Genomic DNA, 27,803 nt, shown 5'->3' on the forward strand with positions numbered 1-27,803 from the left:
TATTTGGAAAAACTTTCAAATCTGTAAGGAACTTCCTAAGCCAAACAGCCTCTTTAGCTGCTTCACAAGCGGCTACGTATTCAGCTTCCATAGTGGAGTCCGTGATGCATCCTTGTTTGATGCTTCGCCAAACTACAGCCCTTCAATTCAGAGTGAATACTTACCCTGATGTCGATTTTCGAGAACCTCTATTAGTATGAAAGTCAGAGTCTGTGTATCATGTAAGGATCAAATCCTTATCTCCATACACGAGCACATAGTCCCTCGTTCTTCGAAGATACTTAAGGATCGTTTTGACCGCCGTCCAGTGATCTAATCCTGGATTGGACTGATATCGACTGACAAATCCTATTGCATAGCAAATGTCAGGTCTAGTACATAATATTGCATACATTAAGCTTCCAACAGCCGAAGCATAGGGAATCCATCTCATCTCCTCAACCTCTTGAGGTGTCTTAGGACATTGATTCTTAAACAAAACAATTCCATGCCTGAAGGGTAATAAACCCCTCTTGGAATTCTGCATCCTGTACTTGATCAACATTTGATCAATATATGATGCTTGAGAAAATGCCAACCTCTTGTTCTTACGATCTTGAATGATCTGGATCCCTAGAATATACTACACCTCTCCAAAATCTTTCATTTGGAATTGGGCGGCCAACCACTTTTTAATGTCAGTCAGAAAACCTACATCATTCCCAATGAGTAGGATAACATCCACATACAGTACCAGGAAAGCTACTGAGTTGTTGATGATTTTCTTGTAAACACAAGGCTCATCAACGTTCTGATCAAAGCCAAACGATTTGATCGCACTGTCAAATCTAATGTTCCACGATCCAGACGCCTGTTTCAGCCCATAAATGGACCTATTAAGCTCGCAAACTCTTTGCTCTTGATTTGGAACAATGAACCCTTCTGGTTGAGCCATATAGATGGTCTCCTCAAGATTATCATTCAGAAAGGCAGTATTGACGTTTATTTGCCATATCTCGTAATCATAAAATGTGGCTATGGACAGGAGTATCTGATAGACTTCAACATGACAACAAGTATAAAAGTTTCCTCATAGTCCACTCCCTCAACCATCCTTCATTGCTTGCTTATAAGACAATGGATCATCGAACCCATCATCAGACATGATGTTTTGGGCCTCGATCAAACCCATGTAGCGTTCTGGTGGGTTCATAACCCTCCTACTACATTGAGGTAGTCTCAACTCTTGAGATGGTTGACTAGATGAACCGACATCAACAACTTTTGTTGATCTATCAATCTGTTCAACAACTCTTGTTGAACTTTTAGTAGTCTCACTAGAAATCTCATGTAAAACAAGCTTACTTCATGGCTTATGATCCCTGATGTGGTCTTCTTCCAAGAAGATAGCATTTGTCGACACAAACACTTTATTCTCACTCGGATCATAGAAGTATCCACCCCTTGTTTACTTGGGGTAGCCTACAAAGAGGCAAACTTTCGAACACGGTTCCAACTTTTTAGGGTTAGCCACAAGAACGTGGGCCAGACATCCCCAAATCCTAAAGTGGCATAAACTACCTTTACGACTTCTCCATAGCTCAAAAGATGTTTCAAAAACACTTTTCGAGGGAACATTGTTCAAAATGTAACATGCAATCTCCACTGTAAATCCCTAAAACGAGTCTGGAAGATGAGCATAACTCATCATAGACTGAACCAAGTCCAACAAGATTATGTTTCTGCTTTCTGATACACCATTCTGCTGAGGTGTACCTAGGGCTGAGAGTTAGGACGTGATTTCATGTTCTATCATATAGTTTTGGAATTCGAGGTCCACATACTCTCCATCACGATCAGATCGTAGTGTTTTTATCTTCTTACCTAACAAGTTTTCAACTTCAGCCTTATATTCCTTGAACTTGTCGAGGGCTTCAGACTAACGTTGCATTAGGTATAGATACCCATATCTTGAATAATCATCTATGAAAGAGATAAAATATTCATACCCATCTCGAGCTCTAACACTCATATTCATACCCACCTCGAGCTCTAATACTTATCGGATCACAGAGGTCTGAATGTATAAACTCCATGGTTTCTTTAGCTCTATAACCTTTTCCAGTAAAAGGTTGTTTAGTCATTTTGCCTTCAAGGTATGATTCACATACCGACAAGAAGTTTTCTTCTAAACTCTTTAGAAATCCACATTTCACCAACTTCTCAATCCTATTGAGGTTGATGTGACCTAACCTTAGATGCCAAAGATGGACGTTTTCCTCAGGAGAAACATTTGGTCTTTTTGTAGTTGTCATCATTCTGAACATTTCAGTATTAGCAAGGCTTTTATGACTAACAGTACTTATAAGTTATTTTTCATTGAACCAAAACCAATCTCCATACCATTTTTTAAAATAAACACTTTACTCTCAGAAAAGAAGACGGTATAACCTTGTTCAATGAGACAAGAAACCAAGATTAAGTTCCTCTTGATATGAGGAACTACAAAAACATTATCCAATAACAGATAACGTTTCTTGTCCAAAAATAACTTCAGCCTGCCTACAACAATAGCCGAAACAACCTCACCAGTACCGACTCGAATAGTCAACTCTTCTTCTTGCAACGTTTTCCAGGAACTAAATCCTTGATAGGAAGAACTTACATGGTTAGTAGCACTTAAATCAAGTATCCAGGCAGAATCATCATTCTCTACCAAACATGTCTCCAAGACAAATAAATCACATTTACTGTCTTTAGACTTCTTCCTCTTCTGGAGAGTAGTGGAATCAGTATCAGAACCTAAAAAGCTCCAAGTTCCATTTTAGAGAACAATTCTCATCGATGAACTTTTCCAAAGTCAGCAACAATTGCTTTCTCTTTTATTCCCTTGACATTCAAGAAAGACTGGAGGTTATCTTGGGAACTGACACTACTAGTTTCTTTGTCATCCATCCCTTTTTGCTAAAAAAGTGAGAACTGGCGTTCAAACAATTCTTGCAACGAGTCCATGATCTCACGTGCAATGACCATGTTCTCAACCATTTTGGCCAATGCATTCGGTATGCTAGCCAAAATGTGAAGTGAGGCCATCGAATTAGCCTTCATCCACAACTCATATGCATTACGAACATTTTGCGATGCATCAAAGGTCAGGACTTGAGGATACTCCTCAACCATGACACTCTCGAGGTCGTTTACCACGAAATATGTTTTAAAGACTCTTTCCAATGTATGTAATCGGTCAAATTAAAAGAGGCAACTAACGGAAATCATTCATGTTGCTGAAAAAACAAACACATTGATCTACATTAGATTTTAGCAAATACTCGATTAAAAACAACATCCAATACGGTTTAGCAAAACTGAAATGAATCCCATGTGAATTGAGACATTCTCAACCAACCATTAATACTAGAACCACTCTTGTTCCTAAATCCATATAGCAATCTCTTTAGCTTTATCAAATACAATTCTCGGGAATTTGATTTATATGTTTCAGGTACCTTAAATCATTGTGGGATTCTCATATAAATATCATTATCAAGAGATCCATATAAATATGTTGTGATTGCATCCATAAGAGGCCTATTCAGACTTTCATACATAATCAGACCAATTAAATATCTAAATGTAATTGCATCCACCACCGGAAAATATATCTCCTCATAATCAATACCAGGTCTTTGTGAAAACCTTGTACAACTAGTCTTTCTTTATACAAATATCATTATCAAGAGATCCATATAAATAGTTGTGACTACATCCATATGATGCATATCCAGACTTTCATATATAGTTAAACCAATTAAATATCTCAGTATAATTGTATCCACCACCGGAGAATATGTCTCCTTATAATCAATACAAGGTCTTTGTGAAAAACTTTGTACAACTAGTCTTGCTCTATATCTTGTGACCTCATTATTTTCATTTCTTTTCCTCACAAATACCCATTTGTACCTTACTGTTTGACATGTTATGATGTTTAGACTACTGATCCAAAAACCCGACGTCGATTGCTTTTCTCACTGAAGCCAATCATTTCTATTTTGACATTTTTTAACAGATTTTGGTTCATAATCCTCATTTTCAGATATAATATCAGTTATGTCATGAATTTCTCCATGAGTATTTACATCCTCAACCAAGTATTCTTGACTATTAATTATTTTTATTTTTGAGGATTTTTATCTTTAGAACCCACTGGTCTGCCACGCTTTTGGCATGTTACAGACTCATTAGTGACAACTTGTTGTGTTGGGATATCAATTTTCGATGGAATATTTGCAGTTGGTATATATGACTTAATTACTTTCTTTGTATCTATAAATGCATCTGGTAACTGATTTGCTATATTTTACAGATGAATTATCTTCTGAACTTCAAGTTCACATTGATCTGTACGAGGATCTAAATGAGATAATAATGATGCATTTCATATAATTTCTTTTTCCAACTTCTTAATTCCTCCCCCTAATGTTGGAAAATTTGTCTCATTAAAATAATAATCAGCAAATCGTGCAGTAAATACATCATCGTCAGGGGTTCAAGATATTTGATAATTGATGAGAAATCATATCTAAATATATATTCCTAACCTCCTTTGAGGACCCATCTTAGTACGTTGTGGTGGAGCAATTGAAACATATACTACACATCCAAAAATTCTCAGATGGGAAATATTTGGCTCATGGCCATAAGCTAATTGTAATGGTGAGTACTTATGATAAGATACCGGCCTAATGTGTACAAGTGACGTTGCATGTAAAATAGCATGTCCCTATACAGATGTAGGAAGCTTAACTCTCATGAGCAATTGTCTAGCAATTAATTGCAAATATTTTATGAATGATTCTTCTAAACTATTTTGTATATGACACATGAGTTACAGGATATTCAACACTTATTCCAATTGACATACAATAATTATCAAAAGCTTGGGATGTAAATTCACCAGAATTATCAAGAGAAATGATCTTAATTGTATAATGAGGAAATTGTGCTCTTAACTTAAATTTTTTGAGCAAATAATCTTGCAAATGCAAGATTTCGACTTGATAATAAGCATACGTGTGACCATCTGCTGGATGCGTCTATTAATACCATAATATATCTAAATGGTCCACTTTGTGGGTTAATAGGTCCACATTTATCACCATAAATTCGTTCTAAAAATGAAAGTGATTTAGTCCCCACTTTGGCTGGTGATGGTTTAATGATTAATTTGTCTTGAGAGCAAGCATCGCACGATAATTCATTAGATTGAAGAATCTTCTGGCTCTTCAATGGATGTCCATTTGAATTCTCAATAATCATAATTATTCTCATCATTATAGATCTTGGATGACCTAATCTGTCATGCCAAATTGTAAATATATCTGGATTCATGAAATTTAGGTTTATTGTTGCAAATGTTTCAATTACTTGTATATGAGTATAATATAATTAAAAAGATAAAGCAGACAACTCTTTTGGTATATGTTTTTCATATGAGATAGTAGATATGATATACAAATACTCCATATTGTTTTTATCGGTCTAAATATGATAACCATTGCAACATATATCTTTAAAATTAAGTAGATTTCTCTTTAATTGACTAGAAAACAATGCATTGCCAATTGTAAATTTTGTTTCTCTAGGCAAAATAATATTTGTTTTTCTAAACCCTTTAATTAGGTTTGTAGAACCTGATGTTGTATTGACTTTTGCTTCCAGCATTATCAGTTTGGAAAAATATTTTCTATTTGTAAGTATTGTATGTGTAGTTGCACTGTCTGCCAGACATAGATCTCCTTTACTCATTTTTTAGTCACCCAACATATGAAAATGATTCAAGTTTCTTCATTAAAAGAAAATAATTACAATAAGAAAAACAACATTTGGAATATACAAAGGTTAACATCTACTAAGAGGGGAAAAAACATGGAGATGAATAAAAAGACAACATTAAGTCTAGATATTTTCAAAGTCGAAGGAAACACTTAATGTTCATTAATTCTGTCAATTTTCTCTTTAGAAGATTCAAAGAAGTTAGCCACATCTAAATTTGCCATGTGGGATGGGTTAAATATATCTTGGTATACAAAATTTACTTCCACATTTTTCTCTTTTTCCTTCAGGGATGTTTGATAGAGATTAACTAATTGTTTTGACGTATGACATGTACATGACCGATGCCTAGTCATTCCACATAAGAATAATTTATTTCCAACACTTTTTGAACTCTTATCTTGTGGAGCTTTTCCTTTGTGATCATCATTTTATGTGGCTCTTTTGAAATTTGAATAATTAGAATGACCACCACGAAAATAATAATTATTTCTTCCTCTACCACAGTCACACCTCGACCACGACCATAACCTTAACCATGATTATTATTAAAATTCACAACATTCACTTCAAGAAATGGTGTCATCCCAGTTGGTCGAGATTCATGATTTTTCATTGATAACTCGTTATTTTGTTCGGTCACGAGAAGACATGAAATTAGTTCAGAATATTGTTAAAAATATTTCTCTCGATAATGCTGCTGCATGAGCATATTCAAGACATGAAATGTATAAAATATCTAATTTAACATATTAGTATCAACAATTTTCTCTCCGCATAACAACAGTTTCGAATTGATTTTAAATAATGTGGAGTTGTGATCACTTACTAATTTGAAATCCTATAGCCCAAAGTGCATCCACTCATGACGAGCTTTAGAAAGAATAACTGTTTTTTTTTTTATGACCATACATCTCTTCAATTTTTTCCACAAGATACGGGGATCTTTTATTGTAAGATACTCCATTTTCAATCTTCCTGGAGATGATGACATAGAAAAACCATAGCTTTTGCTTTGTCCTGACTATATGTCATATTTCCTCCGTTAATAGTCTCTCCAAGATTTATAGCATCCAAGCAGATTTCAACATCAAATACCAATGGCAAATAATTACTGTTGTTAATATCAAGGACAAAAAATTCTAATTTTGTGAGATTTGTCATGACAACACCATCACACAATATTGTATTTATATTAGAAATTTAATAGATATTAAATATGCAAAATAACATTAAATTTATTAATTATAATGAAGAAAAAAATCGACACACCTTTAGGACTTACCTTTAGCGAAGAAAACGATAGGAGCTCGAATAACGTGTTGTAAATTTGATGAGCACAATGGTGTCCAACGAGAAATAGAGATGTCCACGGGGTGGGGCGGGGCCGGAGATGCCATTCCCCATCCCTGTCCCCGCTCCCCATTTCATTCCCCATGAAATTTTCCACGGGGATCGGGGCGGGGATTCCCCACAGGGAATTTTTTCCCGTTACTTTTTTTTTTTTTTTTTTTTTTTTTTTTTTTTTTAAAAAACCAATTAATTTAAATCACTAATATGAGCAAATTTTAATTAAATAGTTAACTTATTGCTAAATTATTTATTATAGTTAGTTTTTATATGACAATTTGAATTTAAAAACTACTCAAATTTTGGCCTAAAAAGCTAATTGATTTTTTTAATAGAAAGAAATAAACATAAATCAAATTATTCACATATATAATCTAAATTTCTACATTTAATTTAAACATATTTATTATCTTTCCCAATAAATAATCAATTTTAAAATTTAAATATTAATATTTATATAATAATAATAACATAACGTTAGATAACTATACTAAATAAATATGTAAAAGCTAATCGGGGTGGGGACGGGGAACAGCGCGGGACCGGGGCCGAGGAATGCATTACATGTCCCCGTCTCCGTTTAGCTCATGGGGATTCCCCACTCCCTTCCTATTCCTCGCCCCATTTGGGACGGGTCTCCATGGGGAAATTAGACATCTGTAACGAGAATATAGATATGAAGAAAATATAATATAATAATAATATATAAATATATAAAATAAATAAAATAAATAAATAACAAAAGTAATTAAAATAATAAAGAATGAATTTCTCCATTTTCTCCTATCTTTTTGGATTGATCACGTAATCTTGAGACAAATGGACTAATGAATAAGTGACGCACGACCTATGAATACTAATCATGGATATCTGCACCTAATTTAACATATTTATAATTGAACAAAATTCTCAATTTCATATTAATTCCTGTTGTGGCCGGCAAAATGAAATCACAAATGTTAATGGCAGCCATGAAAATTATACGTTAATTTTGGGGTTCTCTCATCATTCCCAGCCTCCCAGGGTTTAACATCGAGAGTCTCTTCTGCTCCCAACTATCCCCTCTACCATGGCCGTGCTCTGTACTGCTCCACTTTCAGACCCACTTGCCTGAAACAACAGATAACGTAAAGCCCTCAAAATTTTGGGATTATCTATCTGGGTTTAGCCCAAAATCTTTCAAAACGGCTCCTTCTATAAGCCACTGCGGGAGCAAGCTGGGCAGAGTTGCAGAGATGATGACTTTGGGAGTCTCCACTTCCCAGGCCTCTTCAGTCAGAACTCAATGGCCTTCTTATTTCTTTCTATGGCGGTCTAACTCTGTTTCTAACTCTTCTATTTCCATTTGCGCCTCCTCCAAGGCTCTCTACAGGTGACTCTTCTCTCGGGTTTATTCTTAACCGGAGATTTTTGTGTTATCTTTTTGTTGTTAATGGGGGCGTGAGAATATTTAGTCTTCTGTATTGGGTATTGGCTGGATTTTTGTGTGTGTGTGTGTGTGTGTGTGTGTGTGTGTTTGTGGTTGCTCATTCCAGTCATTTGTTAGAAGTTTTCTTGTTTCAAACTGTGAAGTGAGTTCCCCCCCTTCATGTGAGAGAGAGCTTGTGATATGGGGAAGAACATGTTTGGTGGATGTGATTTCTAAGAATTTTTAGTTATTATCATGATGATTTCTTAAAATTTTTAGCTATTCTGTTCACTTTGTTTTTTGTTGGTAGAATGTCATTGTTTGAATATGGATTTGAAACTATATGGCATGGTTGGTTAGTATGGGTTTTAAGGCCTTTGAATTCACTCAGGAAAAAGTTTTTCGGTTATCTCTCTAGGCAGTACTTTATCTGGAAGAACTTTAGCACTTTTCTCGTACATTGTTATCTAGTCCACAAAATTATGTCATATCATTTGGTTTCATCTATGAGGGCATTTACTCTTCCATATGACCATGGTCGTTACTTAGGTAAAAGGGCTCAAATTTAGCAGAAGCGATACTGGTAACTTTCTTGGGTCATCCATTTTGTTCTTTTAATTGTTTCTGTCTTACATTGCACAGCAGAATGATCAATTATAGGAGAGTATGGTTGTGAAGAACTCTGATCTTAATGTTTCTGAATATATTCATTTGCAGGGCTGAATTTAGTTCCCTGAAGAGTGTTGGTGGCGCTTCTCCAAATATGAATATGTTTCACGCTTCCTTTCAGTGTAGACAATGTTCTTTCTTGAGCACCACTTCATTTTTTGAAACTAGTAAATATGACAAGGAGAGGGCATTTCTCTCTGATGTAAAGGCTTGGTCCAAGAGTACTATGCAGCTGAAAGAAGAGAAGCTCCTTAGGTATATTGACACTGAGATCCCGACAAAGAACAACGAAGAAAAGCTAAGAAAAAAGGAAAATCTCACTGGGCATGGGACTTCGCATTGTTATAACAGTCCATGTCCTCCATATTCTAAGGTTCTGTCAAATTTGGGAAGCAAATGTTCCAATGCTAGTAATGATTCTGATTGTTTAAGGGTTCCAACTAATATGTTATCAGATGGATTCAGTAAACAAGAACCTATTAGTTTTGATCGAACTGAGAATGTTGTAACTATAGATAGGATGATAAGTGAAAGGGCACCCTTACTTGAGACAATTAAGGTTCCAAGTGGTCAATGTAATGGAGACATTGATTCTTTTGCTGGGAGACGGACCATGATCAAGCCTGAAAATAGTGATTTGCAATTTACTGAAGCTGCCAATGGGATAAAGAGGGGTGTAGCTGTGGAAGAATTTTCTAAAGTGACCATCAATGGAAGTGGCACCAAGGTGATGGGAGCACTTGGAACTGCTCACAAGCCAGATATAAAGGAGAGGCTTAATTGTGTATATGATAGCGTTCTTGTTGTTGATAGTGTATCTGCAGCGAAGGAAGTTGTTTCAATGCTTACTATTAAGTACAGGGATCTTGTGCATGCTTGCGATACTGAGGTGCTTATATCTTACTTTATTTTCATTGTACCTTTACTGCCTTGGAATAGGCTTACAGACCAATAATTCCAACTTAACTGTACAATTTACACCCAAGTTCTGTCATGCCATGATGGGCAGCATACCTTTGAAATTTTCTTCAATCTTCATTTTTTTTTTCTATTTTCTTTAAGGTGGGCAAGATTGATGTGAAGCAAGAAACACCCGTTGACCATGGTGAAATAATATGCTTCAGTATTTATTCAGGACCAGAAGCAGATTTTGGGAATGGAAAGTCTTGTATCTGGGTTGATGTTCTTGATGGTGGCGGTAAGGAAATTTTGCTTCAATTTGCACCATTCTTCGAAGATCCTTTGATCAGAAAGGTATTTCCTTTTGTTCCTCTTGGACCCTTTTTGGTAGACTATTGTAGGCCAAATTGTTTTGGATAAAGAGATTCCACTTTTTGGGACAAATTTACAGAGAATAAGAGTGTGTTTGGCATAAATTCCTAAGTCATTTTGGATAACTCAACTGTGTTTTTTTTACTTTCTAAAATATGCAATATTAGGTAGCAAATATAAATGACTTTTTTAAGATTTTATTTTACGTTGATTTTCTGAAAGGTGATTTTAAAGTGGTTGTGTAGTAATTTAATATTTGTAGAATCAATTTTAGATGCAGTACAATAAATCAATTTTAAGAAAATGTGACCAAACATCTCATTGTTTTAATTGAAACTACTTTTATTAAAATTGTTTTAAGAAAAATGATTTTAAAGAAGGTATGCCAAGACTCAGCCTAACTGCATTATCCATAGACTCACAATCAGCTAAATAGTTAAGACACACTGGGGGAGATAGCCAAAGCTTTGTCTCTTAGATGTTGGCCTTTTAACATATTGTTGATAGATTGTAAAACTGCTAATGATCGGTATTCTCATACATATATTGAATGCATTATAATTCTATTTCTCGATAAGATTGGTTAAATATTCTTGAGTTCTAGGACAAAATAGGTCCATTTGTTCACTTGTATTTGTTAAATTATGAGGCGACATGTGCACGTGTGCGGTATGTTAAACTCAGAAGATAGTTTGGTTTGACCAAACCTGCCTTCCTATTAGGTCTGGCACAACTACAGCTTTGACAATCACATTATTGAAAACTATGGGATTAAGCTTTCTGGCTTTCATGCTGACACGATGCACATGGCACGGTTGTGGGATTCATCAAGGCGAGTGAATGGTGGATATTCACTTGAAGCTCTTTCTAGTGATACAAAGGTCATGTCTGGTGCTAAATTGGGCCAGGAAAAAGAGTTGATCGGTAAAGTATCTATGAAAACAATCTTTGGCCGGAAGAAGACGAAAAAGGATGGATCTGAAGGCAAACTTATAGTCATTCCCCCTGTTGAACAACTTCAACGAGAAGAACGGAAACCGTGGGTATCTTATTCTGCTTTAGATTCAATATGCACGCTGAAGCTTTATGAGAGCTTGAAAAATATACTGTCTGACATGCCCTGGGAGAGAGATGGAGAAATGATTCCGGATCAAACAATGTTCAACTTTTATGAAGAATATTGGAAACCATTCGGTGAACTTCTCGTCAAAATGGAAACTGAGGGAATGCTGGTTGATAGGCCATATCTTGCCGAGATAGAAAAATTGGCCAAAAAGGAACAAGAGGTTGCTGCTAACAGATTTCGTAACTGGGCTTCAAAGTATTGCTCTGATGCCATGTACATGAATGTAGGAAGTGATGCACAAGTGCGTCAATTGCTCTTTGGTGGCACTTGTAACAGGTAATTAGTCTATTTTTTAAATAATATTTTTGGTTTTTTTTTAAAGAAAAATGTAAAATCCATGTTCTGGTCTAATCAGATATCACATATGAAATTATGAAAGCATATGAAGTCATGAGTTATCTACTATTTGTGGACTTGGAAACGTGCAAGTTGTTAGCTCTTTCCTGCATAATTTCATGCATTTTCCTCTTTTGATAACGAGCATGTTTCTGATGCTTTGGCTTCAAACTTGTTGATTCTTAGTTATGCTTCCTTATTTTTTTCATTTTACAGTAAGAACCCTGATGAGTCTCTTCCAACTGAAAGGACATTCAAAGTTCCAAACAGTGAAAAAGTCATTGAAGGAGGAAAAAAAACCCCCAGCAAGTTTCGGAATATTACTTTACATTGCATTGGTGAGAAGGCTTTTTCGACAGAAATGTACACAGCAACTGGTTGGCCTTCTGTGAGTGGGGATGCTCTGAAGATCTTAGCAGGCAAGGTCTCTGCAGAATTTGATGACTTCACTGATGACTTGCAGTCTGACAATGAGGTTGACAACGATTTTGGGACGATGCCTCATGAAGAAAGCAAAAGGCATATTATTCATGAATGTGCAAATATGTCTGATTATGGAACTGCTTTACAAGGATTTGAGTTGATGGAGGAGGGCAGGGAAGCCTGTCATGCTATTGCTGCTTTATGTGAAGTCTGCTCTATCGACTCTTTGATATCAAATTTCATCCTTCCCTTACAGGTGAAATTCTTTAACCAAGTCCCTTTTTATGCTCATTATCATTAATAATATCCTTCCAAAAGTTACTATAATTTATGGAACTTTAGCTGATTTTGACCCTGTTGCTGGTGGAAGGAGAACTTTAAAAGGTAGGTGCAAATATGAAATAACTATGTTTGTCAATTATGACTTTTATATGTTACCACCTTTCCTCTTTAAAAAATTGCAATGTAGCGGATATCTTAGATTGGTCTGGGAGTTCCCTCTCCTTTTCATTTGGGTCTGTCATCCTTTGTCCGATAAGGAAACAATAGACGTTAAGCTGTTTTGTCTTTGATAGGGAAGGTTGATTTGAGGATTGAGAGGAGGGATTGGCATAGTTGATGCCCTAACTCTTTGGGAGCGATCCATGTTCTTTCTTTTGTTGCTTATTGGACTCTTCTCCCATCTAAGATTGCTTTTTTGATGCTCTGAAGATCAAGATTCCAAAAAAGTTAAGTTATTTGTCTGGTAGGTCATCCATGCTCTCGTGAACTCTCTGGATCAGCTCTGGAGAAATTGACCTTCGTTGATTGACTTGTTTTGTTGTATCCTTTGTTGGAAGATGGAGGAGTACTTGGATCATTTCCTTTGGAGCTTCGTCTTCGCACGTTCCATTGTTCTCCTTCCGCTTTTAGGGAGAAAGATTGTTTCTTGTGGCTTGATGGAGTGTGTGTTATTGTTGGATATTTGGGATGAGTGTTTAGAGGCTTGGATCCGAATGATGCATGGTCTCTTGCTAGATGTCGTTTTTCTCTTTAGGCATCGCTATGAAGATTTTTTTGAAGATTTATTGTAATTATCCGATAGGTGTTATCTTATAGGATTGGAGACCCTTTCTTTATGGTCCTCTTTTTGTGGACTGTTTTCTTTTATGCTTGCGTATTATTTCAATTTTTTCCTCAATGAAAGGTCGTTTCTTATATATTAAAAAAAGTGCATGTAGGTTTAAGAAGGAACTAATTCAGAGTATTGCATACTGCTGCTTCACTTGATTTAAGCACAATTATCTGAAGGCATGTTGATTTTGATCGATGAACACACAGCTTTGAATTTCAAAGCATGAAATCTCTTTCTTCTCTGATCGACTCTTAATTTTCATAAGTTAAATTTTAAATTCTTGACATGATTTATGACTTGTAGTGAAATGGCTGTTTCAATTGCAGGGAAGCAACATATCCGGTAAGAATGGACGTGTGCATTGTTCTCTAAATATCAACACAGAAACTGGCCGCCTTTCAGCTCGGAGACCAAATTTGCAGGTTCACAGTTAACTTTTCTCAACCTTACTTGCATTTGGCACTGAAGAGATTATTTCCTTGGAAAAGTAGGTTTGCTTCTTCAATTAGACAGTGTCAGTTCATAGCTATTAGATGCTTAGAACCTCCATTATTGCAGAGGACTAAATCCTTCAACAGGCATGATGTAAAATATTAGGATTATTGCCAACTATTTTTTGCACCGATTTTCATTTAGCCTTCTGTATATGAGTGTGTTTGTCATCTCAGTTCCTTGTGATCTTTATGTTCATATATTCCTTTTAAACTATGATTCTAATGGAGACTTCGGTTGGTTATATTTTGTGTACCAGAATCAACCAGCTCTGGAAAAGGACCGGTATAAGATCCGTCAGGCATTTATAGCTGCTCCTGGAAATTCCCTCATTGTTGCTGATTATGGCCAGGTAATTTTGTTAATAATGAGAGAGGATTTGTTTATGTGGTGAGCAATTTCGATTTGCCCCATCTTCACCTGTTTTCTTTTTGTGATCTATTGGCTTCAACTATATAATCGTATTCGACAAGAGAACATTATTGACCGGGAAGTGTAAATCCATTTTGCAGTTGGAACTTAGGATTCTGGCTCATCTTGCCAATTGTAAGAGCATGCTGGAAGCCTTTAAAGCTGGGGGAGATTTCCATTCAAGGACCGCAATGAATATGTACCCTCACATTCGTAAAGCTGTTGAAGAAGGAAGTGTGCTTCTTGAGTGGGATCCTCAACCTGGGGAAGACAAGCCTCCAGTTCCATTGTTGAAGGTAAATTGATGTTTTAGCTAATTCCATTGAATCTCCCACTTTCCAGATTCTTCACTTGGGGGGTTTGCTCTTTCATTTCTCTCTGTATCAATCAATGTTTCTTCTTCAGCACTAGCGTCCAGAAGCCTTAATTCCCGAATTTCTCGATACTAGAACCACATATATAGGCTTTTAAGAGCAAGCTAAACTACCCAACTAACAGGCAAATAACAACCAGAACTAAAGAAGACCTAGACCAGCCGGTAAACATAATGAACTAAAATGCCCCTTGAAGATTACAAGAAAACCCCTCTGGATGTATCTGGGTACATCACCCACATATCGTAACAAGGCATGCGTTCCACTAACTAACCGTAGCTCAAGAGTTGACGTTTTTGGCCTTCCTTGAATACATATTCACAATTGGAAATCTCACATGTAGCTCAGCAAAATCATTACATTCACCATAGGTTATCCCTTAGAACTCAAGGACAACCTATAGAACAGCTCCTGTTCAAGTAAAGCAGTTAGGTTATCCCTTTAAAGAGTAGAAAAAGACTCTTTAGTTAAATTCTGTTTGGGTATTCTCTTAGAACTTAGAACTTAGTGGTTGGGCTGGAAGAACCACTTATTGTTATATGATACACCAAAGTTACTGAGTCTACATCTTTTTTAGCTTTGTCTTGAATGCATTAACTCCGTTTTGTCATTACAATTACTCACTAAAAGTCTCTTGTAAATTACTTGTTGATAGGATTTTTTGTATACATTTCGGCTTCTGTTTCCTAATAATAATAATAATAATAATAATAATCTGAATTCCAGTGGTTGAATACTGTGTGCTTTTCTTCACAATTTTGCCATAGAGTGACTAGAAGTTTCAGGGTTCGAGAAAGTCTCCTCATTAGAGATTTGTGAAGTCCAAGAGAATGTCTTCTTCCTAAACTAGTGTTTTGCACGCTTCCTTCTTGGTTATTAAAATCTTGTTCTTGAGTTTCTGGTGTCTTTTAGTAGGTTTGTGAATGTTTGGCTTTGGATTCCTTAATAGGTGATTTTGCATGCTTGAACTGTCTTCTTCATAATAATAATAATTCATCCTCCAAGCTAGTCAACTAAGTCTGAAATTTTCTTGTTCCATTTTTTCTTTATAAGAAATCAATTTCATTGATGTATGAAATGCTTTGTGTACCATTGAATCCTTGCTTTTACCAGTCATTGTTATTTACTTCAATCCAAGAAGCACGGACATGGATACGCCAAGGCGATATGCCAATTTTAAGAAAACTAGGACATGGTTATGTTGGGGATACATTCTTTTATTATTATTAACTTTTTAGGATATATATAAATTTAACATAAAATATTAAATGTACCCCACTAAAAAAAGAAAAATAAAATGTCATTAATTAACAATGCTACATTTATGTTTTTTACTTCACTTTTTTATGTTCATGTTTTTTGTCATTTGTTAAAGAATTAGGCTTTCCTTTTGTTTTCTTATCTTATTTAACATGTAATTGATTTGGGCTTTAAATTTGGGTCAAACATAAAACGTTGGATTATTTTCTCTTAAAAAAATCACAAGCGTTTACAAGGAGGGTCTCGATCATGTCTGAAACTAAAAGTAAATAAATAAAAACAGTACACAAAAATTTTCATGTTGGACGTGTCTGGACGTGTCCAAATGCATCTGTGTTCGACATGGACACTCCGCCTAAAATGTAGTGTCTGTGCTTCCTAGATTGCAATGTCTGACTGATTTATTTGCATTTTAAGTCGTAGCAGTGCCTTATCCTTTTCTCCATTCTTAGTCCAGCAAGAACAAAGAGCCATTTAAATGATCTCTTACTGATTTTTCAACTTCTTTTATCTGAACATTTCTCTCTTTTCTGCAGGATGCCTTTGCTTCTGAAAGAAGGAAAGCTAAAATGCTTAATTTTTCCATTGCATATGGCAAGACTCCTGTTGGCCTTTCCAAGGATTGGAAGGTATTTTCCAAAACCTACTTCCTGTCCCAATATCGTTAAGTTGCTAATCAGCATGGTTAACCCACCATACAGGTTACTGTGGAGGAAGCAAAGAAGACGGTTAACTTGTGGTATAATGAAAGAAAAGAGGTTCGTATGTGGCAAGATCTTCGAATGGAAGAGGCTGAGGAGAAGTCGTGTGTTCGCACGTTACTTGGAAGAGCTCGTCGGTTTCCTTCAATGAAGTTTGCTACTCGGGCCCAGAAAGGGCATATAGCAAGAGCTGCTATCAATACTCCCGTGCAGGTATGTTCATAAACTTCCATTCTCAGCTTTTCGTCATCCCAATCTCCAATATTAAATTTGGTTCATGAATGTCTCTGTTACAGGGTAGTGCTGCTGATGTTGCCATGTGTGCCATGTTGGAAATATCTAAAAATTCACGTTTGAAGGAACTTGGATGGAGGCTGCTTTTGCAGGTTATTCGTCACCATCTTTAATCTTCCAACTTGGTAGTTGTTACCTTTCCTGATGCTAAAGGCTTGTTCGGGAGACTGTTTTCAAGATACTTTTCTGCCTTTTGTTTTCAAAGCTGTTTTGGAGAATTACAATAGGATCAGGATTTGGCATTCAACTCACTATTTACATGCTGAAGAACAACTTCAATTATTTTGGAAAATAAACTTGGATTATTTTGAAAAATAAATAACTTAGGAAAAAAAGCAAGAGAACAACTTTTTTTTTTTAGAAACAGAGAAATGCATTAAACTAAGAAAGAAAGGAACAACCTAAGGGTAGGGGTTGAGGAACATCCCCCTTCCCCAAAGAAAAAAAAACGAAATCAAACAAGAAGAGCCCTCCAATTATTTAAAATCTTAAGGAGGCTATAATTACAAAAGAATTTAGTGTAATTTGTACACCACCAAGAGGCCGTGTTCTGAACTTGGACCCAAAAAGAATCAAAAGAGGTAAACTTATCATCAAACAACCTACTATTCCACTCGTTCCACAAATGCCACAAAAGCGCGTGGGCCGCACATTGCCAAAGAATTCTACCTTTAGCACAAAAGTTTCTACCATTCAGGCCTTCCATAAACCAATCATCAATCTACTTAGGGAGGCAACTAAGGACCCTGAACGTGGCAAGAAGACAATTCCAACCTCTAGACACAAAATCACAATGTAAAAACAGATGGTCCACAAACTCCATCTCTTTAAGACAAATAAGGCAGATGGAAGGGAAGAGGGACAAATAAGGCTTCCAGATTCCAATGCAAACTATCCCAGTATCTCTCACCACCCGATCGGTTAGCAACTGGGCAAGAGCAATGAAGCTACCCATCTTTCTGTCAAAAAGTCCTCTTCTTAACCCCAAATCCCACGCTTGGTTCAAACTATTCCAACAATCTGCAATGACAACATCCTTTTTAGTAGAAATAGCATAGATATCACAATAAAGGGAAGCAAGAGGTTGGGGAGTACACCACTTGTCTTCCCAAAACTTAATGCTTCTACCATTAAATACAACTTTGAAGCATTTTTTCACATTAGAGTTTCCTTCTCACCTTGGCGCATCACATTAGAGTTGTATTAAATGTGAGGGGGGAGTTTAGTTTAAATACTAAACTCCTTTTACAGCCTAAACTAAAAGTTACCAACGGTAACTTAATTTCAAGAACCAAGATTACACCCAAGATTTGCAAGAAACAAGATTACGAACAAATGTTCTGAAAATTAAAATAAAACCTAAAGAATCAACACAACACTAACAAGAAAAGACAAGAAGCAGCCTTCTGTTTTCAAGAAATACATCAAATTCCCCGTGTAAGTAAAATGAAACTCGTCCTCGAGTTTAGGCTGAAAGTTTGAGTTGATCTGGTGGGAAGTAATCGTTTAAATCAGCCACATTGAAGATAGTGCTGATATGAAGATCTCCCGACAGCTCAATTTTGTAAGCATTATCCCCTTATTTCTTTAGGATTTGAAATGGACCTAGCTTCCTCGGTTGAAGTTTGTTGCAAGTGCCAACAGGGAACCGACTCTTTTTAAGATGGACCATTACCAAGTCTCCTTCCTCGAACTCTCTAGGTCTTCTATGCTTGTCAGTTGCTGTCTTGTAATTGGCATTCATCTTTTCTAAGTGTTCTGTTACTTCTTTACGTAAATCAGCAACTCTTTCAGCCATAGCTTCAGCTTCCATGCTAAGATCAATGGAAGACGGTAGGTTAGTAAGGTCCACAGTTAATCTAGGAAGTTTAGTATATACTACTTCAAATGGTGACTTCCCTGTCGAGCGATTCTTCATGGGGTTGTATGCAAAGTCTGCTCGGGCTAAAGTGAGGTCCCATTTGGGTTTTTCCGCTCCAATGCAACGTATAGGATTACCAAGGGCCCGACTAGTGACTTCCGTTTGCCCATCGGTTTGGGGATGGCTCGTTGTGCTAAACTTGAGGCTAGTGTTGAACTTCCTTCATATAGTCTTCCAAAAATAGCTTAGAAACTTTACATCCCTGTCTGAAACTATGGACTTTGGAATTCCATGTAAGCACACAATTTTTTAAAAAAATAGATTCACAATATAAACGGCATTCAATGTTTTACGATATGGAAGAAAGTGTGACATTTTACAATACCTATCAACCACAACCAACACAGAATCATACCCTCTTTGAGTTTTTGGGAGTCCTAGGATGAAATCCATGGATAAGTCCTCCCAAATGCTTTCGGGAATGGGAAGAGGAGTGGTGTAAACTTGTATTTTGTTGCTGTCCTTTGGAAGTTTGACAAATGTAACAGTGTTTAATGAATTTTGTGACATCCTTGCGAATTTGTGGCCAATAGAATTTGTCATTGAGGAGCTGTAAAGTCTTGTCCATTACAAAATGTCTTGCTAGTCCATTGCTATGTAACTCTTTGATAAAAAATTCCCGAAGAGAAGTTCTAGGAATGCAAAGTAGGTTATTCTTGAAAAGAAAGTTAAATGAAAATTACCATAATTAACATGATCAATACATAAAGACCAAATGTTACCAAAATCAGGGTCATTTTCATACAAAGTGGGTAGGGAACCAAATGCAACTATTTGGCTTTTAAGAATTGTTAAGAGATTGGTTTTTGCTTAAAGCATCAGCCACAATGTTAGTATTACCCGCTTTGTGTTTTATGACAATATCAAAACGTTGAATGAAAGATAACCAACGTGCGTGCATCCTACTTATTGTCTTTTGGGTTTGCAGAAATTTAAGAGAAAAATGATCAGAAAATAGAATGAATTCATGGCCTAGAAGGTAGTGTTCCCAAACTCTTAGAGCCCTCACAAAAGAGTGAGTTCTTGTTCATAGGTACTCCATTTTTGGCGAGGCTTACTAAGTTTTTCGCTAAAATATTCTATGGGATGGTTTTGTTGGGAGAGGACAGCCCCATTGCATATCCTGAGGCATCTACTGCTACATCAAAAGGATTGTTAAAGTTGGGTAAGGCTAAAACAGGGGTATTGGAAAGTTTGTAAGCTCTTTGTTTGAGCTTCTGTCCAACAAAACTTACCTTTCTTTAAACATTCAGTTAGAGGGGCTCAAAAGAACTAAAGTTTTTGATAAATTTTCGATAAAATGATGCAAGACTTGAGAAACTTTGGATGTCTTGAACATTTTAAGGGGCCAATCTTTAATAGCTTGGACTTTATGAGGATCTATTGAAACTCCAAATTCATTGATGATGAAGCCCAAAAAGTTGATTTCCTTGACTAAGAACGAACATTTTTTGATGTTAATATATAATTGGTTGTCCGCTAGGGTTTTGAATAAGGCATGTAAGTGGGACATATGTTCTTCAAATGTTTTACTATAGACAAGGATATCATCAAAGTATACAACTAGACACTTGTTAAGGAAGGGATGTAGAACTTGTGTCATGAGTTTCATGAAGGTGCTAGGTGCGTTGGAGAGACCGAATGGCATAACTAACCATGCAAATAGACTCTCGTTGGTTGTAAAGGCTGTTTTCCATTCATCACTTGACTGGATCTTAATTTGGTGATAGCCACTTTTCAAATCTATTTTAGAGAATATTTTGGCTCCTCCTAGTTGGTCTAAAAGATCAGGAATTTGAGGGATTGGAAAACGATACTTGATGGTTATTTTGTTAATGGCTTGGCTATCAACACACATGCACCAAGTCCCATCTTTCTTAGGTGCTAAAAAGACAAGGACCGCACAAGGACTCAAGCTAGGTCTTATGTGGCCTTTCTCAAGTAATTCCTGCACTTGTTCTTGTAAAATTTTGTACTCATTGGGGCTCATCCTATAGTGGGGCAAATTAGGTAGAATCGATTCGGGAATAAGGTCAATATTGTGCTGAATGTCTCTCAAAGGTGGTAGGGTAGAAGGTGATTCTAAAAGCTGTGGAAATTCCTCAAGTAGTCTTTCTATTTCAATAGCATGGCTGTCATTAGTAGGACTAGTTTCGATGGTTTGACCTTTCACAATGATAGCCCAAACCTCATTATTATGCTTTCCACATATATGGCCACTATTAATAATAGAAAATAGTTGCTTACATGGCCACTATTTAATAGAAAATAGTTTCTTTTTAGAGTTAGAGGTACCCTTACTGCTCGTTTTTTCTGAGCTGCTGGTGGTGGGAAGAAGTTTGATTTTTCTGCCCATCCATGAAAATTCGTATGTGTTCTCCCTTCCCTTATGGATTGCTTGCAAGTCATATTGCCAAGGGCGACCTAATAAGACATGACACACATCCATATCAATAACATCGCAAACAATTTGGTCCTTATAAAGATTATCATTGGAAAGTGGATCTGTGCAAGTGAAGCTAATTTGTGCTTCTCCCCCCTTTTTGATCCAGCTGATTTTGTAGGGTTGAGGGTGGGGATCAAGCTTGAGATTCAAGCTTGCACAAGTTTGGAAGAGACCACGTTCTCACTGCTATCACTATCTATGATAACATTGCATACTTTCCCATTTATAATGCATCTTGTTCGAAAAAGGGAGTGTCTTTGTGGGTGGATTTCAGTTTTTGGTGCAAAGAAGAATTCTTTGGAGCACACAAGAAAGCCTTTCCCCTTCATCCGGTGCAAGTTCATCACATTCGTCTTCAGAATTTTGTTCCTCCTCTTCTTGTTGAGATTCTTCTCCATCTGGATACGACACTGTTCTTGAATTGGCCGGTGCACATCCGGTGCACAAGTGTCCCTGTTGGCCACAACGAAAACATTTGTCAAGATTTGGCCGTTGGTAATTGTTCGAACCAATCTTTTCTTGTGAAGGCTCTTGAATTCTCAACCCTTGACTTGATTTTGAAGTTTGTTCCTCCTTACTTTTGGAGCTACTTCCAGTGAGGTTTTGCTTATTCCCCTCCGTGTTTCTCTGTTGGTAATTGTTAGAAGTCCGGTCCCAAGTGTTTTTCTTGAAGCTACTAGGTCTCCCTCTCTTTTCCAACTTGATCTCTGCCTTATAAGCCATTGAAATGGCTGTAGGAAGTGTACCAATGGGCTGCAAATCCAATTGTTCTTGGATGTCTTCTTTTAACCCTTCAACAAACCTCGGGATTTGATAGTTCTCACTTTCATTTAGTCTTGTTCTTGCACCCAAACGGTGAAACTCCTCTGCATACTCGGCCACACTTTCATTTAGTCTTATTCTTGCACCCAAACGGTGAAACTCCTCTGCATACTCGGCCACACTCTTGTTACCTTGCCTACATCTTTGGTATTGTTGATACAAAATCTATTCATAATTGGCTGGAAGAAACCGGTCTTTCATCATCTTGAGCATCCGTAGCCAACTTTGAATAGGTCTTTTACCAATCAGCTGTCTATTCACTTGAATTTGATTGCACCAAGCTTAAGCACCCGATCTCAATTGAAAGAAACGAGCTAAACCTTCTTATTTTTAGGGGTATTCATATAATCAAAGAAGCTTTCAACATTCTTGATCCAATCAAGAAAGGCTTCTAAGTTGTGTCTCCCACTGAAAGTAGGCAAATCAATCTTCATCTTGTAGTCTTGTTGTCTCCCTTCCCGTTCATGGTAAAAAACTCTTGGAAACTGGTGTCTTCTTGCTGGAATTTTCCTTGGTTCTTCACTTTCTGATGAAGAAAATTAAGAATCTTGGAGCAATAATGGCTGGTTGGTTCCTTTCTGGAGAGGTGGATTCATCCCTAATTCTCTCCCTGATGCGTCTGCCCACTACTTCTTGGGCTGGTCTTCTATGAACATCATTTGCTCTGTTTTCTTCTGCACGTTGAGATAGGGCAGCCAAGACTAACTCCATTTATCTTGACATTCTTTCCATTGCAAGATTCAAACCAGCCATGCTATTTTGAATTTCTCCCACTGATTCTTCCACAACCATCAAATGGGTAGTAGTCGAACGTGGAGACAAAGGGTCTGGTTGTTCGGGTCTGGACTTAGCATCCTTTCCCTTGCCGGTGTTGGCACTGCTCTTGCCGGCCATAGAGTCCCAAATCGAGGGCTTTGATACCAAAGCTGATGCGACAAGGTGAATGTGAGGGAGGAGTTTAGTCTAAACTTCTTTTACAGCCTAAACTAAAAGTTACCAATGCTAACTTAATTTCAAGAACCAAGATTACATTTGCAAGAAACAAGATTACAAACAAATGTTCTGAAAATTAAAATAAAACCTAAAGAATCAACACAGTACTAACAAGAAAAGACAAGAAGCAGCCTTCCGTTTTCAAGAAATACATCAATCATGCTCGATTCCACTCTCATCTTCGAAGGGGAGCCACATTTTGTTTCCGCTGTAGAATGAATAACCCCTTTTTTAGGCAAGAATTGATCTTCTCTTCAACAGCAAATTTAATGCCTTTGTTCGCATGTGCTTTTGAGACAGCGTCCCTAGTCTCCTTTCAACATAAGAATGGGCTCTATCTTCTATAAGAATACTTTTGGATTGGGGTCCATTTCGAAGCGGCTCATCCTTCTCCAGATCGGAAACCTTGGCTCATTCTTTTATAACTATCCTTTTGGGCCAAGGCCCACTTCGAATCACCGCTTCTTGGGATACGGCAATTGCCTTTCCTTTATCCTTATCAATGGCCTTTAGTCTTCCTTCCACAAAGTGGGCCTGAACTGTGGCTTGGCCTTGAGAGGTGGAGGTTTCTCCACGTGATTTTGACTTACCTTGGAGAGAAAAAGGGCTTTTTCTTTTCGTCTGCAAAATTGCACTCGTCATCTGCACCAAATCAGTCCCATTGATCACTGGACTGACCCCTCTGTTCCCCACGTGCCAAACATCAATCGGGTTTGGATCTGGGCTATTGGGTCCTTTGTAAAAACGTTGTGCTTCCTCTAGATAGAAGGTTCCATGAACTTCGGCAACTCTATCGATCAACATGTTTGCATCCTGAAACGTAACCACTTGGACGAGGAGCTCTCTTCATCGTCAGACTTAATTTTAAATTAGAGGTGACGATTCCGCAGTAGTTTCCTCTGACTTCAATAGCCACTTCAAGGCATTCAATGAGGCTAGATTTTCCTCGGCGTAATCCATAAAGCCACCAAACAAATCACCTACTGCTTTGAAGATTCTCGAGTTCCATACCCAACCTCCATATGAAGGGACCACTGGCAGTCTACTATGTTTTGCACTATCCCAACGCTCCATCTTTAAAGTAATGGGGCCAACCGTAACCCATCCAATATTCGAAGAAAGCAAGCTGGCGTTTTCTCCATTCAGACACTTCAGAGGAGCTTTATCAGGTTGAAAAGGATTAATGATGAAGTGTTGTTCTGTTTGTCTTCGAATCTCCTCCAAGATTCTACTCCAATTGTCATGGAAATCCCTCTTTGTAACGAGAAGGGTGCCGTTCCAACAAATTTTCCTCACCTCCTCTCTTCTTTGAAATGACCTTCTAGCAAACTCATTAGAGATACTGTCGACATCAACTCAAAACCAATCTTTCATGCTCTCTTCATCTAGGACGCTTGCCGGAAATTTTCAATCACGAGAACCCTCCCGAGAGTTTTCTAGATAAAATTTTCAATTTTGTAGCGAATGTATGCAGCAAGATACACTCTGCAAGAGAGAACAACTTTGAAAAAAATATTGCCAAGCATGTTTTTGCCGAATTTAATTTTGTTCTCCGAAACAGATTAAAAACAGCTCCTAAACAAGCCCATAAGTTTTGATCGAGACATAACCTTTGTTAAAAGATGTGGATGTATGTAGAGAATAAGTACCACCCTGGTTTAGTTTGGTCTAGTGCTCAATCAGGGCTATTATAAATAATAAAAAACTTAAAAGAAATGGATTCAAGTCATACCGACTTCCTACCTAAGATTTAATATCTCAAAAGTTTGGTTGACAATTGAATGTAGTAAAGGTAAGACAAATTGTCCTATGAGAATAGTCCAATGTGTGCAAGTTGGCGCAAAATAAAAGGCCACTCAAAGATATTTAAAAGGGGAAGAAAAAAGGACCCTGTGGAATTATTAGTTCGACTCTGGAACAAATTGAGCAGAACTAACCTGTTGTTATGAGGAAAAACTGAAACCTGGCAAGAAAACCAACCACCAAAACTAAACCAAGTGCAAAATATTTTAGGTTTGAATATATTCTTTTTAATGGATTGGCTGACAATGACATATGTTATTTAAACTGTTTCAATTAGTTATTTTTCAACTTTAACTTGCATCCCTTCCTGCAGCACCCACCCGTTTTTTCTGTTTTTATCTGAAATACTTGCATGAATTAACACTTCTCCTGAAAGTCAGGTTCATGATGAAGTAATCTTGGAAGGACCGACCGAGTCTGCTGAGGTTGCTAAGGCAATTGTTGTTGAGTGCATGTCGAAACCGTTCAATGGAAAGAACATTCTGAAAGTTGACCTTGCTGTGGATGCCAAGTGTGCACAAAACTGGTATTCTGCCAAATAGATCTTTAACAAAAGAATTTCCGACTAAACTCAACATCAAATGCCATCAGTTCAACTAATGGATGCCTTCTGAAGGTTGTTTATGCTAGCTGATGTGAAATTTTCACCACCCTTCCCTTGATGATATTGCTGGTGATAATTGTTCAATGAAATGGGGTGGTTTGTGAGGAATGAAGATTCCTATTTCCTCATCTGTAGGTGGCATTCTGTAATTTATTTGTCTAAAGGTAGGCCTGGGCATGTGCTTCAGTGTATAGCAAGCTTTTTTTTGGCTCTCTTTGGATGAACTTGTTTTGAACAGATGTCTATGTTACTCAATTCTCCAAGTGTAATATTATGTAGTCGATAAAATAAATCTTGGTTAAAAGCATGCATTTTGCTGAGATTGACGTGTTTGGATGTACTTAATAGTACTATAAGAACATGAAAATGTTATTTCTTCAGGCTATTGTACATTGAAATTTTTGTTGGATGTTTGTTTCTAGGAGTTAGAAAAGGAATAGAAAAAATATCAAGTTATTGAATTGAACCAAATTGAATGGTGGCAATACTTTTCTGGGTATTGAACCGAACCTAGTCACCGGGGTTCTCATTTATGCTTAATAATTTCTAAAAATTGTATATTTAGCCTTTTTTTTTATTATTATAAATATCATAAAAATGGATGTCTAATGTTTAGTGTCTTAAAAATCATGTATCATTTTTCATGTTGTCTATGTACTTTGTAATAATTCATGAGTCAATATCCTACTTTTGTTATTTTGTCTATAAAGTGGCATTTGGATTTGGTGAATCTTAAAATTATAGCGAGAATAAAAAGAAAATTTCATATATTTCCTATTTCCATAAAATCATATTTTTTATTTTTATTATTCCTAATTCCATAAAATTATAATTTTAGTTATTATAAGTTTAGTTGTATTTTATTATTTTATTATTATTGTTATATTTATTTATTTATTATTATTATTATATATATAATATTTTCTCTATATCCGTTATGTTTCATTGTGTTCTTCAATTTCACAACACGTTATCAACACGAGCTCTGTTGCTCCTATCGCTGAAGGTAAGTCTTAAAGATAGGTCGGTTTTTTTCCTCTTTATTATAATTAATAAATTAAATGTTATTTTGCATATTTAGTACATATTAAATTTCTAATATAAATACAATATTTTGTGAGTGTTGTCATGGAAAACCTTACAAAATTAGAATTCGCAGCCTTTGACATTAATGGCAATAAGTATTTGTCATGGGTGCTCAATGTCGAAATTCACCTGGATGTGATGAACTTGGGAAAAACAATTAAAGAAGGAACTACCACATCTAGTCAGAACAAAGCAAACGTTATGTTTTCCCTTCGTCATCATCTCCACGAGGGATTAAAAATGGAGTATCTTACAATAAAAGATCCCCATATCTTGTGGAAAAATTTGAAAGAAAGGCATGATAATCAAAAGATAGTTATTTTCCTAAAGCTTGTTATGAGCGGATACATTTGAGGCTACAAGATTTTAAATCAGTAAGTGATTATAATTCCACATTATTTAAAATCAGTTCAAAATTGTTGTTATGTAGAGAAAAAATTATTGATACTGATATATTAGAGAAGACATTTTCTACATTTCATATCTCGAATATGCTTCTGCAGCAACAATATCGAGAGAAAGGTTTTAAAAAGTATTTTGAATTAATTTCATATCTTCTCGTGATCGAACAAAATAACGAGTTATTGATGAAAAATCATGAATATCGACCAATCGGAACGACATCATTCCCTGAAGTGAATGCTGTGAATTTTAATAATAATCGTGGTCGAGGTAAGAAATAATTATTATTTTCGTGATGGTCGTTTTAACCATTTAAATTTCAAAAGAACCACACAAAAGAAAAGTTCCACAAGATAAGAATTCAAAAAATGTTGAAAATAAATGATTTCGATATGGAATGACTGGGCATTGTTCACATACCTATTGTACGTCAGAACGCTTAGTTGATTTCTATCAAGCCTCCCTGAAGGAAAAAGTGAAAAATGTAGAAGCAAATTTTGCATACCAGGTTAATGATATATTTGACCTATCCCATATGACAAATTTGGATGTGATGGACTTCTTTGAATCTCTTGAGGAGAATATTGGCGCAGTTGATGGAATATCAAGTGTTTCTTTTGATTTTGAGAATATCTAGACTTAATGTTGTTGTTTTCTTTAATCTATCTTCAGGTTTTTTTAG

The 27,803-nt window shown here is 36.4% G+C and overlaps 1 protein-coding gene across 1 annotated transcript; it reads left to right on the forward strand.

Annotated features, from left to right (window-relative positions):
• The first annotated feature begins 8,104 nt into the window (after positions 1 to 8,104).
• LOC120089848 (DNA polymerase I B, chloroplastic/mitochondrial-like) lies at positions 8,105 to 26,018 on the forward strand. Its single transcript, XM_039047260.1, has 12 exons — positions 8,105 to 8,536; positions 9,290 to 10,130; positions 10,304 to 10,495; positions 11,236 to 11,915; positions 12,192 to 12,654; positions 13,839 to 13,934; positions 14,264 to 14,356; positions 14,517 to 14,711; positions 16,586 to 16,678; positions 16,751 to 16,963; positions 17,047 to 17,136; positions 25,410 to 26,018. The coding sequence occupies exons 1-12, from the start codon at positions 8,400 to 8,402 to the stop codon at positions 25,569 to 25,571; spliced, it is 3,255 nt and encodes a 1,084-aa protein (XP_038903188.1). The 5' UTR covers positions 8,105 to 8,399; the 3' UTR covers positions 25,572 to 26,018.
• Positions 26,019 to 27,803: the final 1,785 nt, after the last annotated feature.

Source organism: Benincasa hispida, chromosome 11 (genome assembly GCF_009727055.1).
Source record: "Benincasa hispida cultivar B227 chromosome 11, ASM972705v1, whole genome shotgun sequence".
NCBI lineage: Eukaryota > Viridiplantae > Streptophyta > Magnoliopsida > Cucurbitales > Cucurbitaceae > Benincasa > Benincasa hispida.